Below are 16,975 nucleotides of genomic sequence, written 5' to 3'. Positions count from 1 at the left end.
TCAGTTGGCATTGCTCTGGGACATCCCACATAGTAACTACCATGGCTCTGTGTCCCGTGATGTACGATAAAGAAAATAGGATTTTTATAACAGCTTTCCTGTAAAATCCTTTTCTTGGAGTACATCATGGGACACAGAGGTCCCTCCTCTCTTCTAATCCACGTATATTGCTTTGCTACAAAACTAACTACCATGGCTCTGTGTCCCGTGATGTAGTCCAAGAAAAGGATTTTACAGGTAAGCTGTTATAAAAATCCTATTTTTTTTTTACCCCGATTATGTTACTAAACATCTTAGGCCTGGATCACACCTATGTGTTTTTTGGTGCTTTTTGCAGAAACCCACTACAGTTTATTTGAAATGGGACACTTTAACATCTATGCTTTTTTCAGCTGCTATTTATTTGGAAAGGGTCAAGGACCTTTTTCAACATAAAACGGTGCTTTTTTGGTTCAATAGACTTCAATGGAGAACCTAAAGAAAAGCATATAATGTGTTTTTGCAGCAATTTGTGTTTTTTAATCTGCCCAACAAGAAATTGTCTAAAAAAAAAAAAGCATAAAAAAAGCAAAAACGCAAGTCGCAGCAAAATCACGTGCGCAAAAATCAAAACGCACAGCAAAAACAGATAAAAAGCAAACTGCATAGGTGTGTACCAAGCCTTATGCTGGCCACACGGATCAAGCTGGCAGTCACAGCTGATAAATGCATAGTTTTCTATATGGTTGCAAATCAAAGCTCCCCAAGTTTCAGGAGTCCTGGGGCATTCTGCTCAAAATCAAAGCCGATGTGCATGCTTAACTGTAAGTGGCAATTTGCTTTCTTTAAACGTTACTTGCTAATTTTTTCTTTTATGAATCTGTTTTCTTAACATATTCATTTTTAGCTATTTTTTTTGTTGTTGTTGCTTTCAGGTGTAAAACAAAACTATATCCTGATAATTTACCATCAACAAGTGTTGTAATAGTGTTTCACAATGAAGCCTGGACAACATTACTAAGGACAGTGCACAGTGTTATAAATAGATCTCCACGACACCTTCTTGAAGAGATTATTCTTGTGGATGATGCTAGTGAACGAGGTGAGTGCCATTAACCTGAATAATAGTAAAAACTGCACTTTTTTAGTATACAGTAAAACCTTGGTTTGAGAGTAACTTGGTTTGAGAGCGCTTTGCAAGACCAGCAACATTTTTTAATAAATTTTGACTTGATATACAAGCGATGTCTTGATATACAAATAGCGTTGCGTCACAACTGGGTATAAGAGGCGAGAAGTGTAGCAATATGGTTACATTTAATGAAGATGCAACATATAGCATCTCATATGCTTGATAATTAACCGCTTGCCGACCAGCCGGCGTCATTATAATGCGGCAGGTCGGAAAAGTTCCCGCGAGCCGTCGTAGCTATACGTCAGCTCCTTTAAGCCAGATAGCAGGCGCGCGCACCCGCTGCACTACGGGGGTGCCAATGCTCGTAGCTGATGGTCGCGATGACCACCGGCCACGAGCAATCGCGGGCATGAGAGGCAGAACAGGGACATGTGTGTGTAAACACGTAAATCCTTCTTCTATTCTGTGAGAGGAGACAGATCGTGAGTTCCTAATGGCTAGGAACCTCGATCTGTCATCCCCTCCAGTCAGTCCCCTCCCCCTACAGTTAGAACACACAGTCGGGGAACACAGTTAACCCCTTGATCGCCCCCTAGTGTTAACACCTTCCCTGCCAGTGACATTTATACAGTAATCTGTGCATTTTCATAGCACTGATCGCTGTATATTTGTCAAAAGTCCCAAAAATGTGTTCGCCATAATGTCACAGTCATGATAAAAATCGCAGATCGCCGCCATTACTAGTAAAAAAAAAAAAAAAAAAATTAAAATAAAAATGACATAAATCTATCCCCTATTTTGTTAACGCTATAACTTTTGTGCAAACCAATTAATATACACTTATTGCTGTTTTTATTACCAAAAATATGTAGAACAATACATATCGGCCTAAACTGAGAAAAAAATTTGCTTTTTAAAAAAAAAAATTGGGGATAATTATTATAGCAAAAAGTACAAAATATTGTGTTTTTTTTTTTTTTTTTCCAAAATTGTCGCTCTTTTTTTGTTTATAGCGCAAAAAATAAAAACCGCAGAGATGATCAAATACCACCAAAAGAAAGCTCTATTTGTGGAAAAAAAAGGATGTCAATCTTGTTTGGGTACAGCGTCGCATGACCGTGCAATTGTCAGTTAAAGCGACACAGTGCCGTATCGCAAAAATTGCTCTGGTCATTGAGCAGCCAAATCTTCCGGGGCTGAAGTGGTTAAAACAGGCACATCTAAGTATGCAGGCATCCGGGTAAAGCTATCCACATAGACCATCCTCCTTACCGCCATCGACGTCATCCCTTCCACGCTGTGCTCCACGAGTGGTTCAATCGCATTACTGAGGGGTAGTCTTCCCGGTCATGATTGCAGACTGACAGCAGTGAGAGTTGGCGGTGTGGGGGATGGTCTATGTGGACAGCTTTACCCCACATACCTGCATACATAGATGTGCCTCTCTTTATCCCAAACCATGCGAGTTGCTAAATGTTGTACCTTCATTAAATGCAACCATATTGCTACACTTAGAGGTACCTCTCTTCTCTTTTATACTCTGTAGCTCCTGCTGGATTTTGCTTCTAATACCCTTATGGAGGCTGCCATTTGTGGATGGACATTTTATGGTTACACAACCTATCACATTGCTATGATCTTTTTATATGGACTTTAAACTGAAGGACTTATGAATAAATGGTTGTGGAACAAATCATTTAAATTTCCATGATTTCTTATGGGGAAATTCCCTTTGGTATACAGTTGCTTTGGATTACAAGCATGTTTCTGGAACTAATTGTACTCGCTATCCAGGGTTTTACTGTAGTTGTATTTGCTATTAACCAAGTTCCTACAGTAGTATAAAACTGTTAAAGCTGCACTTAGAGTTGTGAGAAGTACATGCCATTTCACACTTCCCAATTTTGAGCATATTTTAAAGTGTCTTTAAAGCAAATATGTTTTAAAATGTCTTAACATGTTTGACATTGTATGCATAATGGCTTAATGTTTATAACATTTGTCTTCTGTAAAGTAAGAAAAACCTGGTTGATCCTACTGTTTCTGTCACTAATTTCTTGCTTGTGTCCCCGCTGTGGTATGAGATATTATGGATTACCCATGCCACTTTTTCTACGCATGTCCATTTTCTGTTTTCTGCCCACATGACGACTATAGGGTTTGATTTTGTGTTCGTATACAAAGTGTTAAGTGACAAGCACCATCTTCCTATTTATTCAGATGTGTTCCTAGTTACTAGGAGATGGATCGAACAGGGATGATTGGTGGAGGTATCACCTCCCTGGTAGTTCCCCCTATGTATACACAGGCTGGAGACGTGTGTATGTGTGTGAGTGAATAAAGCATACATCATCAGATGCTTATAGGCATCTCCCATCTCCCTGCGTATGGGAACGAGCAGGGAAAGATCATATGACCACTAAATAAGACATCCAAAACAAGGTAATTGGAGGCTTCAAAAAGGACTGGAAGCATAATCTATTTACAACTTTATCATGATCTATAGAAGTTAACTGTTATATGTTTAAAGCTGCGTTCCACTCAAAAGTCGAACTCCGTTCATCCGTCTCCTCCCCCCCTCCGGTGCCACATTTTGTACCTTTCAGGGGGGACGACAGGTACCTGTTTTTGACGCGGCCCTGTCTCCTGGAAGTTTGGCTCCTTCCTCAGCCGCCACACCAATTAGAAAGCGCAGCACGCTTCACACATGCACAGTAGGGAACTGGCTGTGCAGCCGAAAGGCTTCACTGCCGGGTTCCCTTAGCAGGACTGGCGGCGGCTGCACCCGACAGCTGATCCATATAAGGTAAGTGTCCATATAATAAAAGTCTGCAGTATTTGTAGCTGCTGACTTTTTTAATTTCTCTTGGGAAGGGGGCTGGATGTCCTCTTTAAAAAAAACATTTTAAATGATAATTTCACTGCAGTATCAAAGTATACTTTGGAGTTGTAGCTTTAATGCTGCAGTCAATGAGAAATATGAGATGACGTAAAGTCTGTATTCAGTTTATTATATAGCATGTTATGTATTCTGCAAGTCTTTCAACTATGATGTGGCACACTGATGGGCTGCGTCAGGCTTGCCCTGTAAGCAGATATATGTGTGTGTGTATATATATGTATGTATATACATATACACACACACTGTTTGTATATTAGCAGCAAGGAGAGATGCAAATCAGTGCACCAAAGAAAAATTAAATATAACCACGTTAATAGATGTGGCAGGTCAAAAAATTCTGTTCGGTAGTTCTTGGTTTCTCCTTTTTCGAGGATAGCCTGTTGCAATAATACCCTGATACAGTTCTTGGTTCTGGTAGTTTTCAGTGCAGAGCACAATAAAAAAATCTGCACTAAAGGTACAATTTTCCAGTAAAGTTCACTTCGTGGACGTCAAAATACAGTCTTTGAAATTGCAAATCGCCACGTGTTTTGGCCTTGTCCAAAAAGGCAATTTATTTTTCATACATAATGGGACACAGAGTCAGGCTAATATTCATTACCTGCTAGGTTATACTCCATCATTAGGTGAATGGACACTCATAGACCAAAGGTCTTCAGACAGGAAGTGATCCCCTATATAACCCCTCCCATACAGAAAGTACTTTCATTTTTTACCAGTGTCTGCAAGGTGGATGGCACTGTTTGTTTGAGCTCCCGGTATCTCGTCCTACAAAAGGTTCCAAAAATGAATCAAGGGATTGACTGATCGGATCCATTTGACACAGGCTTTTATGCTCAGATAAATGATACCCGAGCCTCACTGAGAAGACTCAAGATCCTGCGAGGTTTTGCCTGTAACGTGGCCTCCGGGTGCTGGACCCTGCAGAATGGAAATCCTGGACACTACAGCGCTAAGGCATTTCCTGCAGGGTGCTGTACAGGTCTAAGGGAGTGGACCTTAAACATGAAAGGGTACCCAGTCCTTGAAGGTCCAAGTGACAGGAACCCGCCGTGAAGGGTGAAGATTGGGCCCTTAGTTCCTAAGTGGCCCTGTGCCTGGACAGGAAAGTGAAACCCCTTTATTTTATTATTGTGGTTGTGTCCCAGTGATTGTAACAATCAGTCAAGCTAGCTAAAGGCTGGACACCTGTGTGTGGTGACCATACGGGGGAGTTCTGGGCTAGCTGTGGGTGTTTGCTTCCCTGAAGACGTTCACAACTAAACGTTCGTCGGAGCGGTACGTGGTCACGTGTCCTTTCCCTTCCTGACTTACTAACTTCCGGATCCTCTGGTTGACTATGCGTACTGGGTGGAACGCACGCCGCACATGTGACGCGATGGGTTTCTGACACCATTCACCCTGACATACGAGCAGTCCCAGTGCCGGGTAGGCACCGATCAATGTAAGCGGCCATTTGGCTATTTTTATTGCCTTTTTTACATTTATTAAACGTTTTTACGCTATGGAGACTCCTTTTTGTTTCCTATATTTCCTATCCTGAATGAATGGGACGGGAGGGATCTATGTCTAAAACACCACCCAGCCATCCAGTCTTTCATGTGAACAGGCACAATCCTGTACAAGCGCTAATGACTCTCTTTTTAGTTAAAGGAGTCATTGGTATCTGGTAAGCAGATATCTATTATTTCAAGGTGTATTTCTTCTTCTTTGGTGACGGAACCCTTATATCATCAACAAGATTTTGATTTATTTATGAAGAGGTTTGTTGTTTTCTTGGTTTTGTTTTTTCACTATTTTTTTGCTCTAATTTCTTCACTGGATTGGGACAATTATCACGAATGTCAAATTTGAATTATTTTTGCACCAAGGATGTTTTATTGTGAATGTCAATCATTACACATCTAACCATTTCTGCATTTAGCACAGCAACATATTGTGGTATATATATGTTTGACGCTGTTTTTGCGTGTTTGCTTTTAAACTGTTTAGTAATTTAATAACACTTAATTTTTTGAGGTTTATAGCGCCCCCTATCTTATAATGTTTGCAAGGTGTACCTTTTTTGCTGGTGTCTGGCTGTTTTTTACCTGTATGAAGTGCGCCATTTTGCCTTGGTTTGTCATGGCGCATGTGCATTCGCAAGAGCGCTGCTGGGCTTCAGTTTGGCGGCCATGGCTCACGCGTCATGCGCCGTAGCCTTTATCTGGATGCAGGAATATTTGCGTCGTACGTGAATACAGTTATGCCCACTCGCCGGGACCGCGCACATGCCTGTGAGCACGCATAGAACGTTCCGGCGCACATCCAGCTCATTTAAGCTGTGTGTGCCAAGCATGTAGTTCTTCCAGAAAGGACACAGAGCAGGCTATGAACAGACACTTGCAGTGGTTCATTTCTCCTTACCCGGGTCACGTGAGTCACCAGGTGTTGTTTGGCAGGCTAAAGGTGCTTAGCAGGATGCTTATTTGCTATTTACTAATTAGGTGACTTTTGAAGGCAATCCACTAGATTTTCGTTAGGGATATCAGAGTAAAGGGGGCTGAATACAAATTCACGCCACACTTTTCAGATATTTATTTGTAAAAAATTTTAAAAACCATTTATCATTTTCCTTCCACTTCACAATTATGTGCCACTTTGTGTTGGTCTATCAAATAAAATCCCAATAAAATCCATTTACGTTTTTGGTTGTAACATGACAAAATGTGGAAGATTTCAAGGGGTATGAGTACTTTTTCAAGGCACTGTATATGCATGTAATGCTTCCCCCAGGGGGAATCTGTTTTTGCTTCTTGCTCTTTGCTCACGGTCTTTATTTTTTTCCACCCTTACTTTCCTTCTTCCTTTTGACATACTTTTCTTTGATCACTGTATGCCACACACCCTACTACTGACCCTTCTTGGAAAATCCAGACATGCCACCACACACTCCTTTCTTTTTTTTTTGGAAGGTCTGGCTTCTTGGTTACTTTGGATCAGCGGAATAAGAGTTGGTTGTTTTAGAGGTGATAACACTGTTAACCTTTTGCCACATTTTTCTCTTATGGTGCCCTCACTTGCGGGTATCTTTACCTACTTCTGATCCTTCAATTGTTATACTCACATTATGTAAAATGTACATAAGTGGTTTCTATCTGTAACTCTGTTACCTTAATTTATTCTTTGTCAAGTGGTGTTGTAAATAAATGATTAAATTTACCTCTCTATCTGTTCAAACAGTTATAAAGGCAGAAGGTTTTTATTCTTAATGCATTAAGATAAAAAGCCTTCTGTGTGCAGCAGCCCCCCCTAAAACTTACCTGAGCCCCATCTCTATACAGCGATGTCCACAAGTGCCTCGGCCATCCGTGACTCTCCCTCCTGATTGGCTGAGACGCAGCAGCTGCGCCATTGGCTCCCGCTGCAGTCAGTCAGCCAATCAGTAGAGAGAGGGGGTGGGGTCGAGCTGGGGCTCCGTGTCTGAATAGACACACTCAGTTCAGGTGCCCCCATAGTAAGGATCCCTGCCACGCTGACACCGTGTCCCTCCGCTTATCTGTCCCCCCGCCCCATTTGCCACATCTTTCAGGGGGAGCGGGTACCTGTTTTGGACAGATACCTGTTTCCACTTCGGAGTGATCTCGCTGCGGCCCCCCCACCTCCTTCCCTCGCTGCTGGGCCATTCAGAAAGCACAGTGCACTTCGTGCATGCACAGTAGGGAACCGTCTTCATGGCCAGTTTCCCTTACAGGCAATGGTGGCGGCAGCACCCCTGATCCGATGGGAAAAAATGCCTGGGGTGCCGACATCGCTGGATTAAAAGTCAGTAGCTACAGTATGTGTTCAATCCATCATCCAAAAATGGAAAGAGTATGGCACAACTGCAAACCTACCTAGAAATGGTCGTCCACCTATCTGACAGGCCAGGCAGGGAGAGCATTAATCAGAAGCAGCCGAGAAGCCCATGGTAATTCTGGAGGAGCTGCAGAGATCCACAGCTCAGGTGGGAGAATCTATCCACAGTCATGCACTCCACAAATGTGGTCTTTATGGAAGAGTGACAAGAAGAAAGCCATTGTTGAAAGAAAGCCATAAGAAGTCCCGTTTGTAAGAAGCCATGTGGGGGACACAGCAAACATGTGGAAGAAAGTGGTCTGGTCAGTAGAGACCAAAATTGAACTTTTTGGCCTAAAAGCAAAAACTCTGTATGGCGAAAAACTAACACTGCCCCTCACCCTGAACACACCATCCCCACCGTGAAACATGAAGGTGGCAGAGTCATGTTTTGAGGATGCTTTTTTTCAGCAGGGACAGGGAAGCTGGTCAGAGTTAATAGGAAGATAGATGGAGCCAAATACAGAGCAATCTTAGAAGAAAACCCCTGAGTCTGCAAAAGACTCGAGGTTCACCTTCCAGCAGGACAATAACCCTAAACATACAGCCAGATCTACAATTGAATGGTTTACATCAAAGCATAATCATGTGTTAGAATGGCCCAAAGTCCAGACCTAAATCCAATTGAGAATCTGTGGCAAGACTTGAAAATTGCTGCTAAAAGCTGAATTCCAATGCACGCCACACTTTTCAGATATTTTGTTTGTAAAAGAAAATTGAAAACCATTTATCATTTTCCTTTTTTTTTCACAATTTTATGTGCCACTTTGTGTTGGTCTATCACATAACATCCCAATAAAATACATTCACGTTTTTTGGTTGTAACATAAAAAAAGTGGAAAATTTTAAGGGGAATGAATACTTTTTCAAGGCACTGTATATTCTCTGACTACTCGTACAGAGGGGACCATTATAGTACATTGTTTTTGACACAATTGGTTGATTTGTGTGATACGCAAGATACATAATGACTCTGACCCATTCTTAGACCAATAACTTTTTGGAGTCCTCTGCCAACTGGACCACTGACGTTTTTTTTGCAGTGTGTACCGATTACATACACCTGCCTGAAGAATCTACAGAGGATCCAGGATGAGGACCCCCAAGGCATATAGAGCAATCACCTTGATCCTGCGTGGAGACAGGTTTTTTTCAACCGTGCACTTAGAAGGTTGCATGTTCCTACCCCTTCGGGTGACCACAGCCTAGACAGATGTAAGTCATTTATTACCTCTTTCTATTGTGGAACCACTCTTAAAGTAATTTATCCTTTTTTAAGCTAAAGTAAATACTACACTATAATTGTTTTCCTGCCTAGCTCTTTAATTTTCAGGTGGACACCCTGAGCTACACCAGAGATGGAGATGGAAAGGACTGAACCCTTCAGGCCATGTTGGACCACCACACCCTAGATTCCAAATGATAGGGGATGGAGCTTAAAGCCCCATTCCAGAATCAACATGTTGATCACCTTAAAATGAACATCCACCAGTAAACTTTGTTAAAATTCTTCCCCGGCCATGATGGCGGCCTCCCGCCTCCATCAGCGAAAGAGGCTGCGCAACGGCTGTTCGGCAAGAACTTTGCCACAAAAGACCTGGCACCATCTCAGCAGCCCGACTCGGGGGGGGGGTGAGCATAGCGATCCAGAGCTAGGATCCATGGATTGCGTCCCCAGGCTCCTGGATGAGAACCAGGCCTCACTGCAAGTAAGTGCCTCCAATATGGCGGCAGCGTCGCATCAGGGTGCAGCTGACCCAGAGTCTACATTGCGGGACATTTTCACTGCTGTGACTACTTGTACTTCCTTTATTGCTGATCTAAAAGTGGAGATATCCTTGGTCAGGCATGATATGCAGAAGCTGCGGGAGTGCACATCTGCCCTGGAGGGGCGCCTTGGCACTTTGGAAGATGATTGGCAGCCCCTGCAAAGAGATGTTAGTCACATACAAACCGTGGCTACTGCAAATGCGGCCCATTTGGAGGACATGGAAAACTGTTCATGCAGAAATAATATTCGCGCAGTGGGAATTCCAGAGAGGACAGAGGGCAAGAACACAGTGGCTTTTATTGAAGCATGGCTTACTAACGCCTTTGGCCATGATGCTTTTTCACCTATGTATGGGGCGGCACAGTGGTGTAGTGGGTAGCACTCTCGCCTAGCAGTAAGAAGGGTCACTGGTTCGAATCCCGACCACGACACTACCTGCCTGGAGTTTGCATGTTCTCCCTGTGTCTGCGTGGGTTTCCTCCAGGTACTCCGGTTTCCTCCCACACTCCAAAGACATGCTGGTAGGTTAATTGGATCCTGTCTAAATTGGCCCTAGTATGTATGAATGTGAGTTAGGGACCTTAGATTGTAAGCTCCTTGGGGGTGTAGGAACTGATGTGAATGTATAATATATATGTAAAGCGCTGCGTAAATTGATGGTGCTATATAAGTACCTTGAAATAAATAAAATAAAATATGTTTGCTGTGGAGAAGGCGCACAGGGTCCCTGCAAGACCCCACCACAGGGGGCACCACCAAGACCCTTCTTGTTCCGCCTCCTGAATTACAAGAACAGGGATGCCATCCTGAATAAGGCCAGGGCTGCTGGCACACTTAAAGTTGATAATGCAAAAGTCTCCCTGTTCCCTGACGTTTCTGCAGAAGTTCAGTGGCAACGATCCAAGTTCATGGACATTAAACGGAGGCTACGTGATCTAAATGTTGAGTTTTTTATGCTCTATCCTGCAAAGTTGAAGGTCCTCGCCAACGGCGTCTCATGTTTCTTTGATAATCCTAAGGCTGCAATGCACTGGCTCGACAGAGGAGAGGCAGCTCACGCAGCAACCACCCTAGGATGTGTTTTTTTTGTTTTCTTCTGGGCCCTGATGGTCACGGAATGTGTATACTTATTCCTTACCAAAATGCTCCTCTCTCCCCTTGTCAATTATATTTATGCAGGAAATGCAACTGAAGATTCACATGTTGCTGTCCATACTCCACACGGTGGTGCAAGAACACTGTCCTTAACTGCATGGTAATATGGTTGAACTCAGGCTTACCTTACATATATTTTGAGGTTTGCACAGCAAGCTGCGGTGTGCATGTTATTTAGACGGGGAAAGGCTCTCTGGTCCTTTTCTTTTTTGCTGGTATATGTACAATTATTCATTTTTTCTACCCAATGGCTGCTGTAACCAATACGGGTATGGTAATTGTGTCATGGAATGTCAGGGGCCTAGGGAATAAGGTCAAAAGAAATGCAATGTTTAAATATTTTGGTAGACTGCAGCCCCAGATAATCTGTCTCCAGGAAACACACATGCAGCCTAACTCTGTACACCTGATGCGCTCTCGCAAATATCCAACACAATTTCATTCCACACATTCCTCTTATTCTAGGGGAGTTAGTGTGTTGATCTCCGCTACTATTTCCTTTGAGTGCATTCAGCAGAGGGTGGATAGAGAGGGCAAATATGTTTTCTTGTTATGCAAGCTCAACGGGCTAACGTGTATCATTGCTGCACAATGTATATTCCCCTGCCGTTCTCGGCTTAGAAGTCTGGCACAATTTATGGCTCTGTTCCTGGATGTCCCGGTACTAGCCCTGGGTGACTTTAATAATACCCTGGACTCGCGCCTAGACAGAATGCCTTTGGCACCCAGAATGGTGAAACTAGCAGCAGGAAAGACGGCTTTTGCCTCTCTGCTGTCTGAAATGGGACTCCATGATGTGTGGCGTGAGAGGCATTCTGATGACAGATGTTACGCGTGTTATTCTGCCACACATGATGGACTTTCGCGTATTGACTTGGGGCTGGGGAATGAAGCGCTAATGCAGCGGGTGAGAGATTCGGCATATGAGCTGCGACTCCTATCTGATCACTCTCCATTCTGGGTACGTTGGATGTTACTGTTGAGACGGGCTGCCCGTTGTGGAAAGTGAATCCCTTTTGGCTGACCCTGTTCCTGTCTCCAGACGGGGTCACGAGTGCAATACGGGAGTTCCTGCAATTCAACAGGGGATCTGCTAGTGCAGCTGTAGTATGGGATTCGCTCAAGGCATTTTTAAGGGACTGCCTTATTAGAGAAATCACTGGCATCAAAAACCGTTCCAGGGAATGGGAAGAGAGTGCGGGATGAAATGAGAGCTAGAGAACAGGCATTGGTTGCTGACCCTTCCCAATCCAATCATGACTCTTGGACTGAGGCACAATCTCTGTATAACTCTGTTCTGTTGTCCACAGCGGAGAAGAGAAGATACTTCCACCAGCAGAGCTACTTTGAGGAAGGGGAAAACACTGGCCACCTTCTGGCTCTTGTAGCCAGGGAACAGCGGGATTCCTCTAACATTTTAGCTGTGCAGGCGGAGACGGGAGAGACACTCTCAATTGTGATAATTTAAATGATTTTCATCAGTTCTATAACGATTTATATACTTCTAAAACTTGCTATTCCCCATCGGACCTGGCTTTGTTCCTACAAGCTTGCCCCTTTCCCCAGCTCTCTGAGGCTGATAGGGATATGCTAAACTCGCCAATCACTCTGACAGATCTGACGGATGCCCTGGATGGGGCTCCGCATCACAAATCCCCTGGTTTGGATGGCTTACCGGCAGAGGTGTACTTCCGCTATGGTGAAATCCTTTTACCCCCCCCTTTTGCAGGCCCTATCTGAAGTGGCTGAGATGGGTTGCTTACCTGATAGTATGCAGGAGGCTATAATTATAGTACTTCCCAAACCGGGCAAGGATAGGCTTCTGCCAGATTCTTATTGCCCGATCTCTTTATTGAATACTGATGTCAAGCTTCTGGCCCTAGTCTTAGCCACAAGACTCTCTCAGGTGATAGGCAAGCTAGTTCATCGAGACCAGCCTGGCTTTATTCCCACTCGCTCTACGGCGGATAATATTCAGCGACTGTATATGAATCTACTGGTACCAGTGGATAATCCTCGGGGGAGGGCCATTCTGTCACTGGATGCCGCAAAGGCTTTTGACAGTGTGGAGTGGCCTTACCTCCTGGAAATCCTGGCTCGGTTCGGACTGGGGAGAAATTTTATCACATGTGTGAAGGTACTGTACTCTAGTCCCAGAGCTAGACTCTGCATCAACAATAATCTCACGTCCCCATTTGAGTTGCACAGAGGCAACCTTTGTCCCCATTGCTGTTCGCTCTGGCTGTAGAGCCTCTGGCCATCTGGATACGCATTGCGCCAGGGATAGTTTGGTTTCGCAGAGGTCAGCTGGAGGACAAAATCTCTTTATATGCGGTTGACGCTCTCATTTATCTGGGTGACTTCTCTGCCTCTCTGCATGCAGCGATGGGGATCATAACAGACTTTGGGTACTTCTCTGGCTTCACCATAAATTGTTCCAAATCAACCTTAATGCCCATTGACCCACTGACGGAGCCTTTACCGGCGGGAACAGATCAGATTGCCATAGTAAATAGCTTTAGGTACCTGGGAGTGGTGGTGTCCCCAGATCCGGCCAAATACCTTCGGCTGAACCTGGGTCCACTATTGGATAGGCAGAAAGTTAAATGTTCCAGTTGGTGTAAACTTCCCCTGTCGGTGGTGGGATGGGTGAATTTAATAAAAATGGTTTGGGCCCCGCAGCTTTTGTAAATTTTTCATAATTCACCTGTGTGGATTTTGAACAAATGGTTTAAAAGAATTGACTCACTGATGCGAGATTTGATATGGAAGAAGAAGGTATCCAGGATTAGCATCCCGCATTCAGCCCCCACTGGTGTCCTCCTTAGGAAGGTGTGGAGAGAGTTTCAGAAGGCTTTGAAGATAAGGGGCCCATTGCCCTTTACCAGTATTTGGAATAACCCTAACTATTCAGAGCTTCATGATCTGCAGGGTTTACCTCATGGAAGGAGAAGGGGATCTGGTTATTTCCACGGCTATATGAGGGGGAGGTGCTAAAAACCTATGAAAATGCCCTGAGAGGACTGATATCCAAGATCTATGCGGAATTATTGTCCTCGGTCCAAGATCATGCCTCCTTCAAAGGTGGGTAAGTGGGTGGAAGATATAGGGGATATACAGTAGGTGGGGACCAATGGGACATGGCTTTAGAATCTATACCGGCGATATCTGTTGCAGCATCCCACAAACTGTCAACTATTTATCCTGCATAGAGCCTATAGAACGCCAGTACAATTACAAAGGTGGGGAAGAGGGGATCCTCCCTTATGCCCAAAGTGCAAAATATACCAGGGGGACTTTATACATCTACTCTGCAGATGCCCAAAGCTCCATCGGTATTGGGCAAAGACGTCCCAGCGTATTGCTAGATTAGCTCAGACACCTGTTCCATTGAACCCCCTGGTGTACTTGCTAGGGGCCATTGATATAGAAATTTACCTGAAAGGAATGTACTACATGATTACTAGGTTGAGGTATTTAGCCAGAAAACTTATTGCACAATATTTGATGGCAGTCCCCACTGGGAAACAATGGATCAGTTATGTTAACTCCTTACTACTTAGAGAACGCCTGGCATACAGTCGCAGGAAGGCAGTGGGTAAATTTAACCTCATATGGCAACCATGGCTGGAGGATCCTAACCTTGCTCTGCCACAGCTTTTAATGGACAGACTTCTTATGTAGAAATTTACTGTTTGTGATGGGGGGAGGGGGGGGGGGAGGAATGGGAAACACTGATTCGGTTATGTTTACAGCTATGCGCTGGACCCAGGAGGATTCGTTGGCTGAAGAAGTGACTAATTCTGATATGTTATAAAGGGTCATAAGTGCTGGTTATTCTTCGGGGTTGGGGGGGGTACAGAAATTTTATACACACATTGTATCCTGTTATTGCTCAAATAATATGGACTCCTGTTATGGTATGGTCTATGCCTGTAATGTTCAATTTCATCTACTGATATGATTGTATGTACCATATGAGCAATGGATAAACAAGTTTTGATTAAAAAAAAAAGCTAAACCAAAACGTATGGTATGGGTAAGGTGCATTAGTGTGCCATTAACAATCAATAGCACTGTTGTGCCGTTTTGCTTTCCTGCAGCTCCCTATTGGGAACCTAGCCTAAGTAATTAAATCAGCTGCTGAAAGTGCTTAAAAAGACTGCGTTTTTTTTTCATGACTTTTATCCTGTGTACAACCTGGAATTCAAGCAGATTTGGAGACATATGCTTCACTGCCCAAGATGCAATCTGTTGGAATTGCTATTTGTGCAGTTTACGCAAAAGGTTTGTGTTTCATTTGTTCCCACTGTTGAGCTGCTAATTACTACTTGTACCATTTATTCACCAGTAAAAATTGGCATATAATCTGGGGCTTTGATTTAGGGATTACTCCCAAATCTAAAGGGCAAATCTGCGTGATCTGCTGCAAACCTTAAGCCTTACATATACAGTAGTTGCATAGTAGGCGAGGCTGAAAAAAGACACAAGTCCATCAAGTCCAACCTGTGTGTGTGATTTTATGTCAGTATTACATTGTATATCCCTGTATGTTGTGGTTGTTCAGGTGCTTATCTGATAGTTTTTTTTTTTAATTATCGATGCTCCTCGAAGAAATCACTGCCTGTGGAAGAGAACCCTCTACGCAGTTTAAGGTTAAACTGTTTTTCTTCTAATTTTAGTGAATGGTCGCGTGTCTTATTAAATTCCCTTTCAAGGAAAAGTTTTATCAATATTGTGGGGTCACCAGTACGTTATTTGTACATTGAAATCATATCCCCTCTCAAGCGTCTCCTCTCCAGAGAAAACAAGTTCAGCGCTTGTAACCTTTCCTCATAACTAAGGTCCTCCAGTCCCTTTTATTATTTTTGTTGCCCTTCTCTGGACTCTCTCCAGTTCCAGCACATCCTTCCTGAGGACTGGTGCCCAGAACCGGATGGCATACTCCAGGTGCGGCCAGACCAGAGTCTTGTGGGAGAATTATCGTTCTAGCTCTGGAGTTAATCCCATGCCAATATTCCATTTGCTTTGCAGCAGCTTGGCATTGCATACCATTGCTGAGCCTGTCATCTACTAGGACCCCCATGTCCTTTTCCATCTTAGATTCCCCAAGAGGTTCTCCCCCTAGTGAGTAGATTGCATTCATTTTTTTGCCACCCAAATGCATTATTTTACATTTTTCTACATTAAACGTCATTTGCCCACCCCATTAATTTGTTCAGATCTTCTTGCAAGGTTTCCACTTGCTGTGGAGAAGTTATTGCCCTGCTTAGCTTAGTATCGTCCACAAATACAGAGATTGAGCTGTTTATCCCCTCCTCCACATCATTTATGAATAAATTAAATAGGATTGTTCCCAGGACAGAACCCTGGGGCACCCCACCTTGTGGTTCAGTTTGCTCAGTTGCCATGATACACTTCTCTTTGAGACGAAGTTGGAAGGACTTGCTGAAAATTTGTAAACTAGAATTTCCACGATCATTCCATTAATATAACAGCTTATTAAATACAATGAACTCGATTGACAGGTTCAGTTACAAATTACCTAATGTTTCACAAACGTGAGCAATACTGCATTATATTTCCCCTTTTTATGTTGATTCAATCAAAATCATTACAGGAATTCACATATACAAAGATCAATAAAGCTTCTACAATTCCTTTGTCAAACACTTTTACATGGTGTCAAATTTAGCTCTGGGGACATAACATTTTTTTTACATAAATGTGTTATTTTGTGAGCATCACCTGACACATAATGTGATTGATAAAATGTTAAATTAACCACTTGACCCCCCGGAAGGATTTACCCCCTTTCTGACCAGAGCACTTTTTACAATTTGGCACTGCGTCGCCTTAACTGCTAATTGCGCAGTCGTGCAATGCTGTACCCAGACAAAATTTGCGTCCTTTTCTTCCCACAAATAGAGCTTTCTTTTGATGGTATTTGATCACCTCTGCGATTTTTATTTTTTGCGCTGTAAACGGAAAAAGACCAAAGATTTTGAAAAAAATTATATTTTCTACTTTTTGTTATAAAAAAAATGTATTGGGCCACATGTCTTTGGTAAAAAAAATTTAAATAAGCGTATATTTATTGGTTTGCGCAAAAGTTATAGTGTCTACAAACTAGGGTACATTTTCTGGAATTTACACA

General features: G+C 43.2%; 1 protein-coding gene across 2 annotated transcripts in view; it reads left to right on the top strand.

The window, feature by feature from the left end:
- GALNT1 (polypeptide N-acetylgalactosaminyltransferase 1) overlaps positions 1 to 16,975 on the top strand; it is a 481,701-nt gene that overhangs the window by 227,470 nt on the left and 237,256 nt on the right. For both annotated transcript variants that reach the window (XM_073630779.1, XM_073630780.1), the window contains exon 4: positions 915 to 1,081. In XM_073630779.1, the coding sequence (XP_073486880.1) occupies positions 915 to 1,081 (167 nt within the window). The remainder of the gene's footprint in view (positions 1 to 914; positions 1,082 to 16,975) is intronic.

Source organism: Aquarana catesbeiana, linkage group LG05 (assembly GCF_042186555.1).
Source record: "Aquarana catesbeiana isolate 2022-GZ linkage group LG05, ASM4218655v1, whole genome shotgun sequence".
NCBI lineage: Eukaryota > Metazoa > Chordata > Amphibia > Anura > Ranidae > Aquarana > Aquarana catesbeiana.
Note: the sequence above shows the minus strand (reverse complement) of the source record. Positions and strands in the feature narration are given on the sequence as shown.